The 15,625-nt window shown below is 38.0% G+C and overlaps 1 protein-coding gene across 5 annotated transcripts in view; it reads right to left on the reverse strand.

The window, feature by feature from the left end:
- Positions 1 to 15,625, reverse strand: part of TTC3 (tetratricopeptide repeat domain 3) — a 69,769-nt gene that overhangs the window by 24,263 nt on the left and 29,881 nt on the right. For all 5 annotated transcript variants that reach the window (XM_062001121.1, XM_062001102.1, XM_062001130.1 and 2 more), the window contains 11 exons: positions 14,505 to 14,559; positions 12,258 to 12,395; positions 11,175 to 11,255; positions 10,467 to 10,579; positions 8,133 to 8,259; positions 6,794 to 6,916; positions 6,513 to 6,614; positions 4,789 to 4,881; positions 3,970 to 4,034; positions 2,501 to 2,637; positions 127 to 441 (listed from right to left, as the gene is read on the reverse strand). In XM_062001121.1, the coding sequence (XP_061857105.1) occupies positions 127 to 441; positions 2,501 to 2,637; positions 3,970 to 4,034; positions 4,789 to 4,881; positions 6,513 to 6,614; positions 6,794 to 6,916; positions 8,133 to 8,259; positions 10,467 to 10,579; positions 11,175 to 11,255; positions 12,258 to 12,395; positions 14,505 to 14,559 (1,349 nt within the window). The remainder of the gene's footprint in view (positions 1 to 126; positions 442 to 2,500; positions 2,638 to 3,969; positions 4,035 to 4,788; positions 4,882 to 6,512; positions 6,615 to 6,793; positions 6,917 to 8,132; positions 8,260 to 10,466; positions 10,580 to 11,174; positions 11,256 to 12,257; positions 12,396 to 14,504; positions 14,560 to 15,625) is intronic.

The raw sequence follows: 15,625 nt of genomic DNA on the forward strand, positions 1-15,625 counted from the left end.
TGACTAAGGATCAAGTAAATGAAAAAGAGGAAAGCTTTACTTTTGAAGTTAAGAAAGCAAGACTGGAAAATACAGACAATTATGACAGGGCAAGGTCTTCTGCTATTACATAAACATATAGCCTACCCAAGTTGTTAAGATGTTTCAGCCATTTGTGTAATTTGGGATCCATTTCTTCCAGCTCACTCAGCACATGGATGAAACCCCTTGTTTTTACTCTGTTTTTTTCCTGAATTAAGTAACTGATGAGCTGCTCCATCACTTCGCGTGACATGCTACTAGTTTTGGAATATGACGTGTAATCCTCCTCACTGATTACAAACCATGAAAGTAATTCCTTTAATAGTTTGGAAGTATCGCAAACAGCTGTTTTTATTTTCTCAGAATTTTGACTGATACGCTGCAGGACTCGATCACCAGCATATAAATCCTGAACATAACCTATAATGGGATTTTAAAAACAAATAAATAAAACAAGATTTCATGTCTGGTTACTACAGTTAAAAACGTCAACTTTAAAGTATGGATGATTTGGACTAAGTGGCATTTTTAATTATTTGCTTTATTGCAATACTGAAAATTATAGGATATATAACTTCCCGTACAAACTAGGCTTAGCATCATGAATTTGACATAACATTGTTTTAAATTTGCTTTATACTAAGAAGCAACCCTTAGCATCTCAACCAGATTTCAGAAAGGAAAAAAAAATAATTACCTGCCACTAACAGTAGCTTCAAGCAATTGACTATACAGATTTATCTATGTAGGCTGGTTTCCAGCCCTGATGCAGAGACAGAATTCCCTCAAGTGCCAGTTTGCAGAGCAAAGGTACGCTTCTCAATGCCCAAGTAAAACAGCTAGTAGTGAACCTCTGCCCTGATCCTGCCACAGGTTCTTTGTAGGACAAGAGTGGAAAAGACTAGTGGCTCGCATCAGCCTCCACTTTTCATTACTCGTCAGGACCATACGTTTATAGGATGCCACTTTCAGAGCTTAACTGACAGAAATCAGTCAGAAAATGTAGATTTGAAGATTTTTTTTTTCAAAAAACACAAAGCACTACATATTACACCTAGAACAATTAAGCACTGCAACACAAAGAGTTCCAAGCATGCCAGCAGATACAATGAACTCTAGAGGTATAAGCCATGCCGGAGTTTATCTTGCAGCAGTCTGCCTTAAAAACCTCTATCTTACAAGTGTGCACACAAACAGGTGCTCCTCTCACTTGTTCTCTTCTCTAATTTACAAGCAGATTTGCTCTTATTTAAAGGTAGCTGTGGCTGCTAATAAAAGAAAAAAAAAACAAAAACCACAAATGCTTTGTGATCTAGCTCTCTCCTGAAATTAGTCTTTCAAATTCTCAGAGAGCTTAGGAGACTGAAGTAGATGTTCTTTGGAAAGATTTCCTCATGAAATTTCCCCATGTGGAAAAACCTGGGTGATAGCTTGCCTCCAAAGACGTGCAAGACTTCCCTTTTATTACAGTATTGACTCAGGGACAAATTAAAAAGGCTGGCCAACAGCAACACACAGGTTTTTGCAGAACTGTGTTCAAGTTGCTTCATGTTGACACATTCCTCATCAGTGTCTCAACTTTTATCCACAGTACTGCAGGGTGAGTGTTTTTCCTCACATCAAAGGCATTTTTAGTTCTTGAAGGCTTTAAGACCATTTGAGACAGTCAAGCCACATACATATGAGTAACCTGCAGCAGATTCAAGAAGAACAAGTAAAGTTAAGCCATGGGAAAAGACACAGCCTAGATTTAAAAAAACCTACACAGCCAACAGATCATGATTCTAGCAACTCACAGGGAAGCAAAAAGAATAATCTATGCTGTTAATGGAAGTGACTGCTCTCAAATAAAATGTTTAAGAAAAAAAGAAAACAAAAATATTAGCAATTAGGAGGGTTTTGCAGAGAAAGCAACCATCTGTGCCACTGAAGAGGCAACAAGATTCACAAAAACTCTGAGCACACTATAGATGGAAAAAAAAGTGCCCACAAAGTACTGGACATGAAATTCTACAAGACAATTAATATTAACACTACTTTAAAGTTAATACAAACATTTTTAAATTAAAAAATCATCCATTTTTAGTTGCACTGTAGCTTTCTCTAACACAAAATGCAGTGGAAATCCACAGCTCTGAAATACTGAACACTGCAGATGAATGTAACTGGAACACAAAAAGTTGAAGCATTAACTTCCAAATAGATTGACTTGGAATTTGAGCCTTTGTCCTCTTCAGGCTGCTTCTTCGTGAACCAGTAAAACAAGGTTTTCTACACAGAACTCTGCCACACACTAACCTCTAACAGTTATTTAGAAATTAAAAAACAGAACTGAAATAAAAGTCATCTTCAGTAGAACTGCAAGTCTTTAAAGAGCGTGGGGATTACATTCACTACATTCTTCTGCTATAGTTTCACTTGGGACATTCAGAGCGCTAATTTCATGAAACTTAAAACAATAACCTATAGTTCCACATACCACTGTGATCGCTGTATTGAGATGGTTCATTTCCCATCTGGTTTTCTTCTGTTTTGTTTTTAGCAGAACTCCGTGCCTCTTCTCGTGCACGCTTTCTTCGTATTTTTCTTTCTTGTTTAATTTTTAACTTCCTGAGACTGAAAAAAATAATGAAGCAGTAAGCCCAATGTTAGTTGAGGTAAGTTGTCAAAGGAGTTAGGCACGTTATTTCTTATGTTTTACTATAGCTCTAAGATCTATTCTACTATAAAATGTTTTGCTGAAAAATACAAATATAATAAAGCTAGTTTTCATTCAGAAGTCGAGACCAGAAAAACATTGTAGAAGTTTCATAAAAATCAAGCACACAAGGTAAGAATATCCTCAAGTTGCTGTAATTTTTACTTCCATTAATGATATCTGAATTAGGATTAACTAAAATACTGCCAGAGTGGTTTCTTCTTAATTTATAACTCAGTATTTTGAATAATATATTAACATTTGGATTTTCTTAACTTTTAAAAATCAGTTTTGTTTATTCTCTCAGCATAATTCCTTGCTACCTATAACCTTACTGGATCAAAAGTTGTAAACTCAGTTAGGTCAAAGGTACTTGCATCAACAACTGAAATAGTATCATTATATGCAGCTTTTGTTTACATTTTCTGAACATTCATATAAGGTTAGTTAGACAGTAAATGCTGTGGAACAGTATAGAGGAATGCTTGCAATCTCAGATGAAAAATAAAGGAGATGTTCTAATGTAGATACACTCAGTTGCATGTATAATTAAGGTACTTAATCCATTACGAAGAATATCAGACATGTATTCTTTTAGCAGTCCAATTGTTAAATATCTTAGCACAAGTGGAAGACGTACATAGACAGCAAAAGTAAAGGAAGAGTCCTCAAGTTCTACACAGGCTCTAAATCATACTTTCCTCAAAGAACGGGCCACTTCTCCACCCAAAGATTTCACAAGGAAATTAGGTTTCAGGTATACACACTTAAAAGATGACCGCAGCAATGGATTTTCAAAAAAATCATTGGTTCAAATTCCTAGCAAGTCACTGGTATCTATATCACTCAATACAGAGTGTGGAAAAAACAGATTTCCTTTAACTCATACGCTGCATACTTGAAAACAGTTTCCTGTGACCAAACTGAAAATGACGATTTTAAAGAACTGTGTGACCACTAGAGAATTACCAACAATTTATTCAGCAACAGCAGTTAACATCCTACTGTGCTTGTTTTATAACTCTGTAGCTCTGAATCTTGTTTTACAAGTTAATTTAAATACTTTTAGAATTGATTCATAATACATTTTAACAGACATTTTAGTTCATCAGAGGCAAAGGGCAAGAACAGCTTTACAAATTATTTTTGATATTCTAGCAATTCTTAAAAAGATGTGAAAACCAACTCTAGAGAAATCTGGTTTGCTCTCAAATTCATTCATCTTAGTTTTAAAACATTCAAGAGCTTACCTTGAACATTTCTGTTTAATACTGGGTCTCGGTGGTTCCTTGGGTTTTGTGATTTTTTGTTCAAACTACAAAAATAAGAATTTGTTCAAAATAAGTGACATCACATTAATTAAATTGGGTTACAACACAACACTGCTGTAGTCAAAACCCAGGAACATTTACTGCTTTCTGAAGCATCATAAGTAATGCTACAAACCTCCTTTGGCAGGGGAGTTGGACTAGATCATCTCTAAAGGTCCCTTCTGATCCCTACCATTCTATGACTCTGATTCTATGAAAAGAGAGAATGCCAGGAAGGTCTACCTAAAATTGCCTTCTACTGCTACAACTTGGTAAATTGCAATACATCTTTATCAGCAGAAAAGACAGATTGAAAGTCAGGAAGAACTGGAGGTTATTTTGGTTTACCAGTGGGCTTTCACAATCTTTTGTTTGTTTGTTTCTCAGAGACCACTACTGCTCTGGGAAGAAGCATCCATCTTCCTGTGACTCTGTAGAGGCTAAAAATCCCTCTTCCAATACAATTATTTCATTTAGCAAGATTAGCTCCAAGTTAAAATAACAGTTTTTTTCATGTTGCACAAACTAAAGATAAAACAAAGCTCCAATTCTCATCTAGAACAATTCTAACCAATACCATAACAGAAAAGCAAGTAAGAGAACAAAATAAATAATATTCCTAAATAATGCCAAGATTCTGTAGGTAAGATAGCATATTACTTACGAGTTTGTAGTTACATTCTCATCTTCATTTAATCTCCTTTACCAGAGTAAATATTTAAAAGATTTTTTTCATAGTTTACATGAATATTTACTTACTTCACATTTGACCAGACCAGAAGAATTGAAGATAACTATTTTTGAAATAAGGCCTGTACAATCAGGAGTGAAACACAATTCTTGAAGAAAATCCTATAGGAGAAAATGATACAGAAAACAGATTTTAATTCAGACAAAAGCTATGTTCTTATACAATTTACAGTTTCTTAATTTGAGATGACCATGGTAATTAAAGCTAACACAGTCCTAAACTCTTACTGGGTAAGGAAAGCAAAGAACAGCTGACTTGGCAAGGACTGCAAATTCAAAGGATCCTAGATCTGTGGCACATACCTGTTACCCCCAAAGCTACAGCAAAGCCTCCCATCCTCCAGTGTCATGTTCAAGAGTCTACTGTAAGAATATTCTTTTATGAGCTCATTTTGCACATTTTATGAGTTCATTTGCTTCATTTTACACTAGCTGGTGATATTAGATTTCATAATAATGTGACTGTTGTAGTGGTTTTGCATAGCAAGGCTTTGGTACTGGGGGGGTGGTGCTACAAGTGTGGCTTCTGTGAGAAGCTTCCCTAAGTCCAACACAGCCAATGCCAGCCAGCTCCAAAAACGGATCCGCCACTGGCCAAGGCCAAGCCAATTACTGATGGTGGTAGTGCCTCTGTGATTAATGTCCAAAAATGGGAATAAAAAATACTGTGCAGCAGCAAACTGCATCAGAAGTGAGGAGTAAGAATGCAGACACCAAGGTCAGTGAAGAAGGAAGGGGAGGAGGTGCTCCAGGCTCTGAAGTAGATTCCCCTGCAGCCCATGGTGAGGTAGGCCCTGCCCCTGCAGTCCATGGAGGCCACAGGGGAGCACAGGTCCACCTGCAGCCCAAGGAGGACCCCACACCAGTGCGGGGGGATGCCCAAAGGAGGCTGTGACCGCATGGGAAATCCATGCTGGAGCATGGACAGAGAGGAGCCCATGCTAGATCAGTTTTGCTGTCAGGACCTGTGACCCTGTGGGAGATCCATGTTGGAGCAGTCTGTGAAGAACTGTGGCCTGTGGGAAGGATTCATGTCGGAGAAGTTCATGGAGGACTATTTCCCATGGGAGGGAGCAGAGAAAGTGTGAGGAGTCCTCCCCCTGAAGAAGGAGCAGCAGAGACAATCTGTGATGAACAGAGTGGAACTCCCATTCCCCAACCCCCTCTGCCACTGCAGGGGATGAGGTAGAGACCCAGGAAGAAGGGACAGGTGGCGGGAAGAGTGTTTTTAAGATTTTATTTTTATTTCTCATTACTTTTCTGTATTCTTATTGGCAATAAATCAAACTAATTCTCCCTTGCCCATTTTGCCTGTGATGCTAATTGCTGAGTGATCTCCCTGTCCTTATCTTGACCCATGAGCCTTTAGTTATATTTTCTCTGCCCTGTGCATTTGAGAACGGTGAGTGGTAAAGCAGCTTTGACGGGCACCCGGTGTCCATCCAGGGTCAAACCACCACAACTAGTAGGAGGAATAAAACTTCCATATGGAAGAACATAAATGCTAAGCCTTCACACTGACAGGCCTTACTTAGGTAGATAATAGCAAATTTTACCCACACTTGCACATCAGACAATTTATTAAGTGACTCCTCTTTCCCATCTCTCTGCTTTCCCCTATCATATGGGTGGAACATCAGGCTGTAGCAATACCCTTATTACAAACCAAAGGAATGCTACAATCTTGACTAAAAAAACTGCCAAAAATGCTTATAGTCTGACATAGTTCTTACCTTATCATTTTTATCACTGTAGCTTGTTGTTTTCAACTTTTTCCAACAGCTGATATGAAACTCCACTCTACATTGCTGACAGCACGTAGTACGTATAAAACCCTAATATTGAGAAAAAGGACTAATTTAGCATCTTTAAAAAACACACAGAAAACTGTGCACAACTTAACAGCAGATGGGATAAGATGGTGTGTTCCAGATAGTTCTTTAGTATGAAAGGGAGCAGAAAATATGGAAACATGAAATTTTATTTCCCAAATTCTTTTAAATGAAAAAGTTACCTTAAAATCTGGATCTGTAAAAAATATTTGGATTTTGGAGTGGCCATGGCATTGATGGTATCGACAGATTGCATCTGGTTCTGGAGGAAACTTGCATTCCTCAATACAATTCCTTAAAAGCAACTGAGACACACAAAATTATTTCAGACAAACGGCACAGAAATCAGGAAAAGATTCAGTATCTACTTAAAAAAAATTCTAGGGAACTTTGCAGTGAAATAAACGTCTCTCTGAACAGCAGACTAATTACACCAAAAGAACAATTAATTTCTAAATCCAGTTGGCAGCCAGTTAAAAGTGATGCTCCCCAAGACTCAGCATTGAGGCCTGTTTAACATCTTTATCAATGATCTGTGGATGAGGGGATTGAGTACACTCTCAGTGAGTTTGCAGATTACACCAAGTTGAGCAAGACTGTTGATCTGCTTGTGGGCAGGAAGGCTCTTCAGACGGACTTGGACAGACTGGATCAATGGGCTGAGGCCAATTGGACAAGGTTTAACAAGGACAAGTGTCTGGTCCTGCACTTGGGCCACAACAACCCCATGCACTGCTTGGGGCAGAGTGGCTGGAAAGCTGTCAGGAGGAAAAGGATCGGGGGGTGTTGCTCGAGAGCCAGCTGAACAAGAGCCAGCAGTATGCTCAGCAGGCCAATGGCATCCTGGCTTGTATCAGAGATAGTGTGGCCAGCAGCACCATGGAAGTGATTATGCCCCTGTACTCGGCTCTGTGATGCAGTAGGATGGATAATAAGCAAAATTACTGAATTACCTACAAAAACAAGGTATTGAACCAAATCCCATCTTCCCAGAGGACTGGGTTTATAATAATTGCCATAACTTGGAAGTGGTCAAAGACCAGTTAACTGATGCTAGAGCTTAACTAAAAGGTATAATCTGTAACACGTTAGAAGCATTCCTAAATGCTGCCTGTCAGGAAAGAGGAAAACTTAAATACAAGACTTCCAGGATGAGATTGAAGGGCATAAATCCACCAATTATCAATTGTTATCAATTAAAATAGAACAAATGCAGAAACAATTTTGGAACTCTTAAAGAAAACATACTGGAAGAATGCATTTAAGTGATGCTAAAGTGATCTCCAAATCCCCTCAACATAGTTCAAATTAGAAAATTGTCTCCTGAAGACTGAGATGGTAATATTTGTGATGAATCGAACAATGACAGCTCAGACAACGATAATTGTCTCCATCCACCTGAACTCCAACTCACTGTCAGATCAACTAAAAAAGATGCGGGGGAAAAGAGGACTGCTTATTTTTTTTGAAAGGCCATTTGACTGAGCAGGTTTTTATACCTTTTTTGTTTTCTAAACATACCTGTAAATTCTCTGTTCGCGTCTCTTCAATGACCCGAGATGTCGTGGGCCAAGTTAATACTCCAGGTACAATCTTGTGATTAACCATTGTTTGTGATTTCATGAACTGATCAAGTGCATCTGAAAATCTGAAGATTGAAACAGGTATAACATGTTCAGATCATAAACTTCTACATTGCCTTTAATACTTTCATGATTCATTTCATGATCCAAGACAAAAAAAGGAAATGGTAACTGCTAAGAGTATGTGGAATGAAAGTGCACCTGGTTCATTAAGTTACCTGTTCAAGGACTATTCAGGATAGAAGACTGTGAGCCAGCAAGCCAGCCTAGGTAAGGGGTCCAGAGTCCAGGCATGGATGTGAGACAGACTGATTACCTGTGCTGGTATTCAAGGGAGCCATGAACGTGGGTGCGTTTGTCAATACAGAGGGTGAGGGCATGCTTATACTCACAAACGATCTTCAAACCTGATCAGCCAAGGGAGGAGGCACAGGAGGCTGCTACCTATACTTACATTTTACCTAAGTTCAGGTAGTGCTATATATGGGAGCTGCTCTGCCTGAGACAATCTGAGTGGACAGCTGTATTGTCATGTGTGTGTGTGTACACACCTCTTTGAGACACACACTTGCAGCCTCACTACAGTCAAAACAGACAAGGGAAACAAGAGCCACACCTGGAGGATTGGGACACAGACACCTCCTGGGTCTCAGACTGCACCGGGGTATGCTGAGGTAGTGGAAAGGCGGAATCTCCTCTCAGTGTATAACCCTCTGACTTGCTGCTTTTAGATATACTGCGACAAGGGTTTAAGGGTTGATATGAAACTTACTTATTTGTCATTGCATTGGGTTTACATGGCAAGGCTGGGGAGGGTGGGGACAAGTGTTGCAGGGGCAGTGAGGAGAGGCCAGGGCTGCCCCAGTTCCACTTGGCTCCAATGAACCCACCACAGGGCACAGTGAGCCTTTTAGGCAAGATGGTGGCACTTCAGGGAAAGTATGAGTAAAACATACTGCACAGTTGTGAGGAGTGAAGGGAAAAAGTGTGACAAACGGCCCTTCAAACACCAAGGTAAAGAGGGGAGGAGGTGCTCCAAGCACAGTGAGGAGGTTCCCCTGCTCCATGCTGGAGCAGGTACCCACACTGCAGCTGTGGAAGACCCCTGCCAGAGCAGATGGATGTGCCCCACAGAAACTGTGGTTCATGGAGCAGCCCTGTGCTGCAGCAGAAGAAAAGCATGTGGAGGAAGGATTGGCAGAGAAGAGTTGTTACAGACTGATCACAATCCACATTCTCATCCCTCTGAGCAGCTTGGGGGAGGAGGAAGTAGAGAAGTCAGGAGTTAGGGAGTAAAGTCCAGTCTGGGATAAAGGGAGGATAGGGGGAAGGTGATTTTAGTTCTTTTACTTTGTTTCCCACCATCCAAACACTCAACAAATTAAATTACTTTCCCTCAAGTTGAGTCTGTTTTAGCTAAGACTGCAATTAGTAAGAAATCTCCCATTTTATCTTAGCCTCTGGGCTTTTTCATCTTTTTTTTTCTTCTCCTCTCCTGTTGAAGAGGGGGAATGGGAGCACAGCTGGATAAGGATCTGGCTGCTAGCCAAGGTCAGCTCACCACAAGCATTGTGGAGGATTTTGATTAATTAGAGCAATACAATGATATACTGAAATCATGACACTAAGTATCACATAGCAATTGCAATATCCAGTTGAATAAATACAAACATGATTCCCATTGCCAGTCTCTCTATACTTACCCTCAGGATACTGGAACAAATACCGTCAGGAATACACAGGCCGAAGGCTACTCAAGCCCTTTGCTCTCAAGTTTATTAGTTGTCCGGTTTCTTAGTTTCTGTTCAGCTGAGCCACATATATACCAACACCCTCTCCTCTGCTCCTCCCCACACTTTCCAGGAATGTCAGGAAGACATTACTCTTTATGTGTCTCAGGGAACCCAATGACTCATGGTCCAGCTGCCTTATCTGAAACCAAGGTTACCCTCCCTGTCTCCCTGGCGTTGAGATAAGTTAAGCTTTCTTTAGATACATTTTCTCCGGAGATCACTGGTTTTTGCCCTTCTCCTTTGAGCTATCCTCCACTCTAAGGGTGTGCTGGCTGGTCATATCCCTGTGGCCTGGAGTCTGCTCGACTCAGTGACTTCCATCACACCTTTCGTAGTAACAAAGTTAAAGTTGTAATAAGACAATCTGATGTGTGAATTCAATGATTAAGAAAGAATAATTTCTTAAAACCTTCCACATAATTTCTCAAATGAAAATATTATTTTTGATCAAATATTGAAGCTTTACACTATATACCAACCTGTTTCGTCTGAGGTATACTTTTCCAATCCCATAGTATGCCAAACAACCACATCTTTCTTCTGAGTACTGTTCAATTATTTTCTTAAACTGGTTTTCAGCCTTTGTCAGTGCCTTGAAAATAAATTGAAGATAAAAATATGTGATTCTTTGCCAGAAGCTTTGCATTTCAACTCTCCTTTTTTTTGTTCCAGAAGTGTGGGTCAACATGTCCTGTTCTTTGATCAGTCTTACGAACAGTAAAGAGAAATAAGAAACCTTTAAAAAAAAACCCAAACTCATTCTGTAAACACGGGCTTCCTCTGACATAATGAAATGATTAAGTTCACTGAGCTACAAACACACAGACATTTTAAAATTCTTGCAAGATATTCAAATGTTTTGAACACTGCAGGAAAAACATCCAAACAAACATCCAAAATCCCCCAATCCAGATTTCTGGTTCGGTGTTTTCCAGAAGCAAAACATTCTCTTTCTCTTGTTTTAGAAGTCGAACTACTAGTGCATAACAACATGAGTACAAAGTAAAACAATTGACTATACTTCATTAATCAGTAATCTCATTTGAAATCTATAACAAAACCATTTAAGATCTAGTCCCAGATATGATCCTAAAATGCAACAAAAGACACACACACCCAAAAAAAGAGTGGCCAAATACCTGAACTAGTATTTTGAATAAAAGCATTATACTGGCTTAATGTCCTACCTCAGGTTGTCCTATTCCGAGAAGAGCACTGGCATGTCCATAGATGATTACGACATAATTAATAACATGAAGATTCAGTTGCTGCAAATACAGAAATTATATTAGGAGCATGCAACAAAATAAAAACTTTGCTGGTAACTAAAACATTACTGTCTATTGTGAATTTAAGATCTTCACTGCAACAGAGCTAGGAAATTTTTCTCATCCTTCTTATCATAGCCTCTACCCAGATCTATGTTACAATTAGCATAAAAAGTGAAGATTAACTACTCCTTTACTGTCAGTCATTTGGCACTCCTATCCATTTCAAAGTGATACACCCTGAAATGTCTGCTTTTAGAAATGCTATAGCTAGAGACCTTACTATGTTAACCATGTAGTGCTGTATGTCTTTGCTACATTTCATGTCCAGAATTGAGCAGATGTTTTTTTCTTCATTTAAAATAGAAACCCCTTTCTCAGCCTTTTTCTTCCTAATAAACTAGGTAACAATTTCAGATGGATTGGTGCATTACTGTTTACATTGGCACTGCAAACAGCCCTTACTAATATGAGAGCTTGAAACACAGCAACACATGTGCACACACATTGCCACACAACATTACATACAAAATTTAAAGAAACCTAAGATGACAAATGGGTCAGTGGCTGATTGGCTAGACACAAACACACAAGTTTTCATACTATCTGTCACCTCACCCGAGGAACAGAAGTTCTTTTTACCCTATGTTATTATAAATAAAGGTGACGCTGACAATGGACAGTAGTTTCTTACCCAATAAGATATTTAATAAGAGTATCTTATATTATTCTTATAAGAATATTCTTTTGGTATGTGGTTTTTAGATTGCATCAAGAAGAGCACATACATGCTGAATATTACAAAAATACATTCTATGCTACTATCTTTTTTTTAATCTTGTTTTCATTTGTAGGCTCCTTTGCATACTTTGCATTGTAGTCAACATCACAGGCAACAATTCAGTAGTAATGACTATTTTGGTGGAAGGAAAGAATGAAACACAGTACTGAAAGCATAAACTTCAATTACTCTAATCAACTAAGCCATTGTTCTCAGTTTACCTTGAGTTCTGAAGGATTTAGAATGCTCAACAATTGTGAAAAGGCTTGCTCAGCACTGTGACATCGCTGGTCCATCAAGGCTGTAGAACCATCATGAACAAGGGATTTAAACTCTTCTGGCAACATACTTAAATCCACCTAAAATATTTAAGAAGCAGTAAGTCCAAAAGAAAAGGAGTGGGGTGGGTTTTTTTGGTTTTTTGTTTGTTTTAGGTTTGGGGTTTTTTTTGACGGGAAATCTATTTGACAACATACTTACACTGTTGACAACCCAACAGACAACTGTTAAAATTCTCTATGTACTACACTTGTATCACAATTCCACTTTTAAAGTAGCAAATCAGACACACTTTTATAAAAACCTGTTTTAAATTAAACTTTAAAAAAAAAAAATCAAGATTTCCATGGACCTACTACTGCTATCTCTTAGAAAACCTCTAGATTTTATTTTAAGTTTAGATTCTTTTCTTTCCAAGAAGTTTCAAGTTTAGTTCAAGCATCATTTTAACCATTTTTTCACATAAAACACACCCCAGACTTATGCATTTTGTCACTTGTATGGTCTATTTAGTGTACAAGGAATTTTGAAGAACCTGAGAGCTATTCTCTCCTGCCTACACTTTTCTAGGTTAATAGTTAATGTTGGGAAGGTTTAAGAATGCATTATGTTATTAGCCTTTCATTACAGACATTTCCTGAAGTCTGCAGGAATTTCCAGCAGTGAGACCATAAATCAAGACCAGCAGTTGCAGAATTAGGAACTTTTACTCCTTTGATCTGTTGAAACACTAACATAAAATGAGCTTTGGGAAGCAGATCATTGTGCCAGGGTAGAAGCAATTTGGCTATTTAAGAAGCTCCTCCAATACCTAGTCCTACAATCACAAGCAAAAACCAAAGGGTAATAAGGAGCCTCACTTGTATATTTTAGGTCACTACCACATTTCAGTATGAATTTATCTTCGGTATGAAGTAATTTTACTTTATAACCTTTTCATTAATTGCCCCTTTTTTCTCATCCATATGTTAAAATTCGAGCCTATGACTTTGAAGACAGGGTTGTCAACAGGGAAAAATTGAAAGAATGAGAAGGTTTGAAAAGAATAGAAAGTAATATTTGAGTTGCCTTATTTTTTAAATATTATTCTAAAGGTGTACTTAGTTGTATTCCTGTGAATTCAATTAGGCTTTTAACATACTAAATGTAATTGATGACGAATTTTGATCATATTTTCTCTTCATCCCATCAACTGACCAAAAAGGAGAAATGTAAGAGAAAACCCATGACAGTTATAAAAAGAAGTGGCAGGGACAGTGGAAACTACAAATAGATACAGAAAAGACCAAAATGCAGAAACGGGTTAATGAAAAAATGATTAAGATTTAGGTTCATTTCCTAGAACTATTGATACAAGGTTAAGCTGTCAGAGCATATAGTTACAGAACCAAATAAATCAAATTATATTAATTTAACCTTAGGCTAATAATATTACACCACATGACATATGAAGCTGATTAAGCTAACTAAATCCATTACTTTTGATACCAGTAATGCCTTAAACCTTGCAAAAGCAAGTATTTTAAAGGAAATACGGGGTCTTAGTGCAGGCAGAACCTGTGCCTTCTCCTCCATCCAGCTTTGACTTGCAAGATAATTAATCAGAATGGAGATTTTGCTATCTACTTTTCCAAATTAACAAAGCAGAAACAATTAATTATGCACATGCCCATGATTTCCTTAAAGAACTTTGGGATACTGTCATTCATTGGCGATAAGACTCAAGAAGAATTGTCAATTTATTAATTTTGTAGTGTTTTAAACAGTCATTCAGCAAAATGTTCTGTAATTACTTCCAAATGTATGACTTTAGCCAGAACTTTGGGAGGTGTATTATAAATCCCTGAGTGATACCCAGTGAATTCTGTCAGTTTTCTTACAAATTAAGATACAAGGGAGTTACACTACTAACTCGTGGTTTTAGCTAAGTTCCCCTATGACTACACTGAATTTTGTTACACTAAATTTCCAGTGCAAAGTCTTACAGGAGGGGAAGAGGGAGAAGCAAAAAGACAGTAAAAATAAATAAATAAATAGATCGGCATAATCACACCATCTTTGTCTCCTAATAAAAGTCATGCTAAGTATGAAGTGTTAAATATTTGAATGAAATGAGATTTTGGACAGTGTTAATAAAAGGTGACAAATCATTTACACTTCAGGTCATGTGCTCATGAATTCCCAGTTACCTGTTGCACAGTATAGGTGAGTTTATCCTGGATGGCTTTAGACTCCAGGTGATCTCTACAAATAACAGGACAAGGGCATAGTGAGTTTGTACATACACTTTATATGCAACCTCATCTTCAAGAAACAGAAATTTCTGTGCTTTTATCAACCACATCACATCTGCCCACATGCTAGAGATTGTTATCGCACACTTTCACAATCATGATAGCAAGTACTGTAACACTATCAAGGATTAAGATACTATCATATAGTTCATATACTTCTGGCTGGGGAATCACTTGGACTTCATGACAGTATCAGTCTTCCTCATCATTTTATCCGTTTTCTTTTCTCTTTTTTGCCTTATTCATAGTTGAGTTGATCTTGAGGCATGGGACAAGCAACTAGAGAACCTCCCTATACTAGAGGCAAAAGTATAAGAAAGTGCTTAGGCCTCTTTCCCATTCTCTCCTCTTCCTAAGTACAAGATCATTTATCCTAGCACAGCCACCACTTAGTATCAAATACGTGTAGCAGTAATGTGTTATGGAAGCAGGGAGAGCAGAAGAGCTTCCATCCCTGCACGTCTTCAAGTATTAAGTCATCATTTGCCTCAAGTCACCTTACAATTCAACAGTAACAGTTATGTAATAGATGAGGAAATATGTTGGCATATGGAATCTAATCTATAAATGCAGTGATTTTCCCCAAACTGTTTGGAGCATATTGGTCCCAGTATCGCCGGAAAGAATTATTACTTTTGTTAAAATTTAAGTGTTCTAATAGACAGACATACAAGTTTCCTCCATAAAATCTATAGTGCTTATTATATCTACTAATTTAATTTGGCCTCAGGCCATCAAATGTAATTATTTACATTCAGCATGTTCGACAGGGAGTATTCGTGTACTTAAAATTAGACATTGACATGCTTTAAACAAAAATTGAAATCTACAAAAAACCTATTCCTTAAGTAAAATTTGTTTTCTAATATTCAGTCCCGAGACTGACTTACAATGCTTTCCTTGCAGTCAAACCTCTTCTTCATAAGCATATGAAGTATCAGAGAAGTTTTAAAAACTATTTGGTACACAGAGCAGAACTAGAACAAAGTGGCCTTGAAAATAAGATACAACTTGAG

Source organism: Colius striatus, chromosome 1 (assembly GCF_028858725.1).
Source record: "Colius striatus isolate bColStr4 chromosome 1, bColStr4.1.hap1, whole genome shotgun sequence".
NCBI classification, from domain to species: domain Eukaryota; kingdom Metazoa; phylum Chordata; class Aves; order Coliiformes; family Coliidae; genus Colius; species Colius striatus.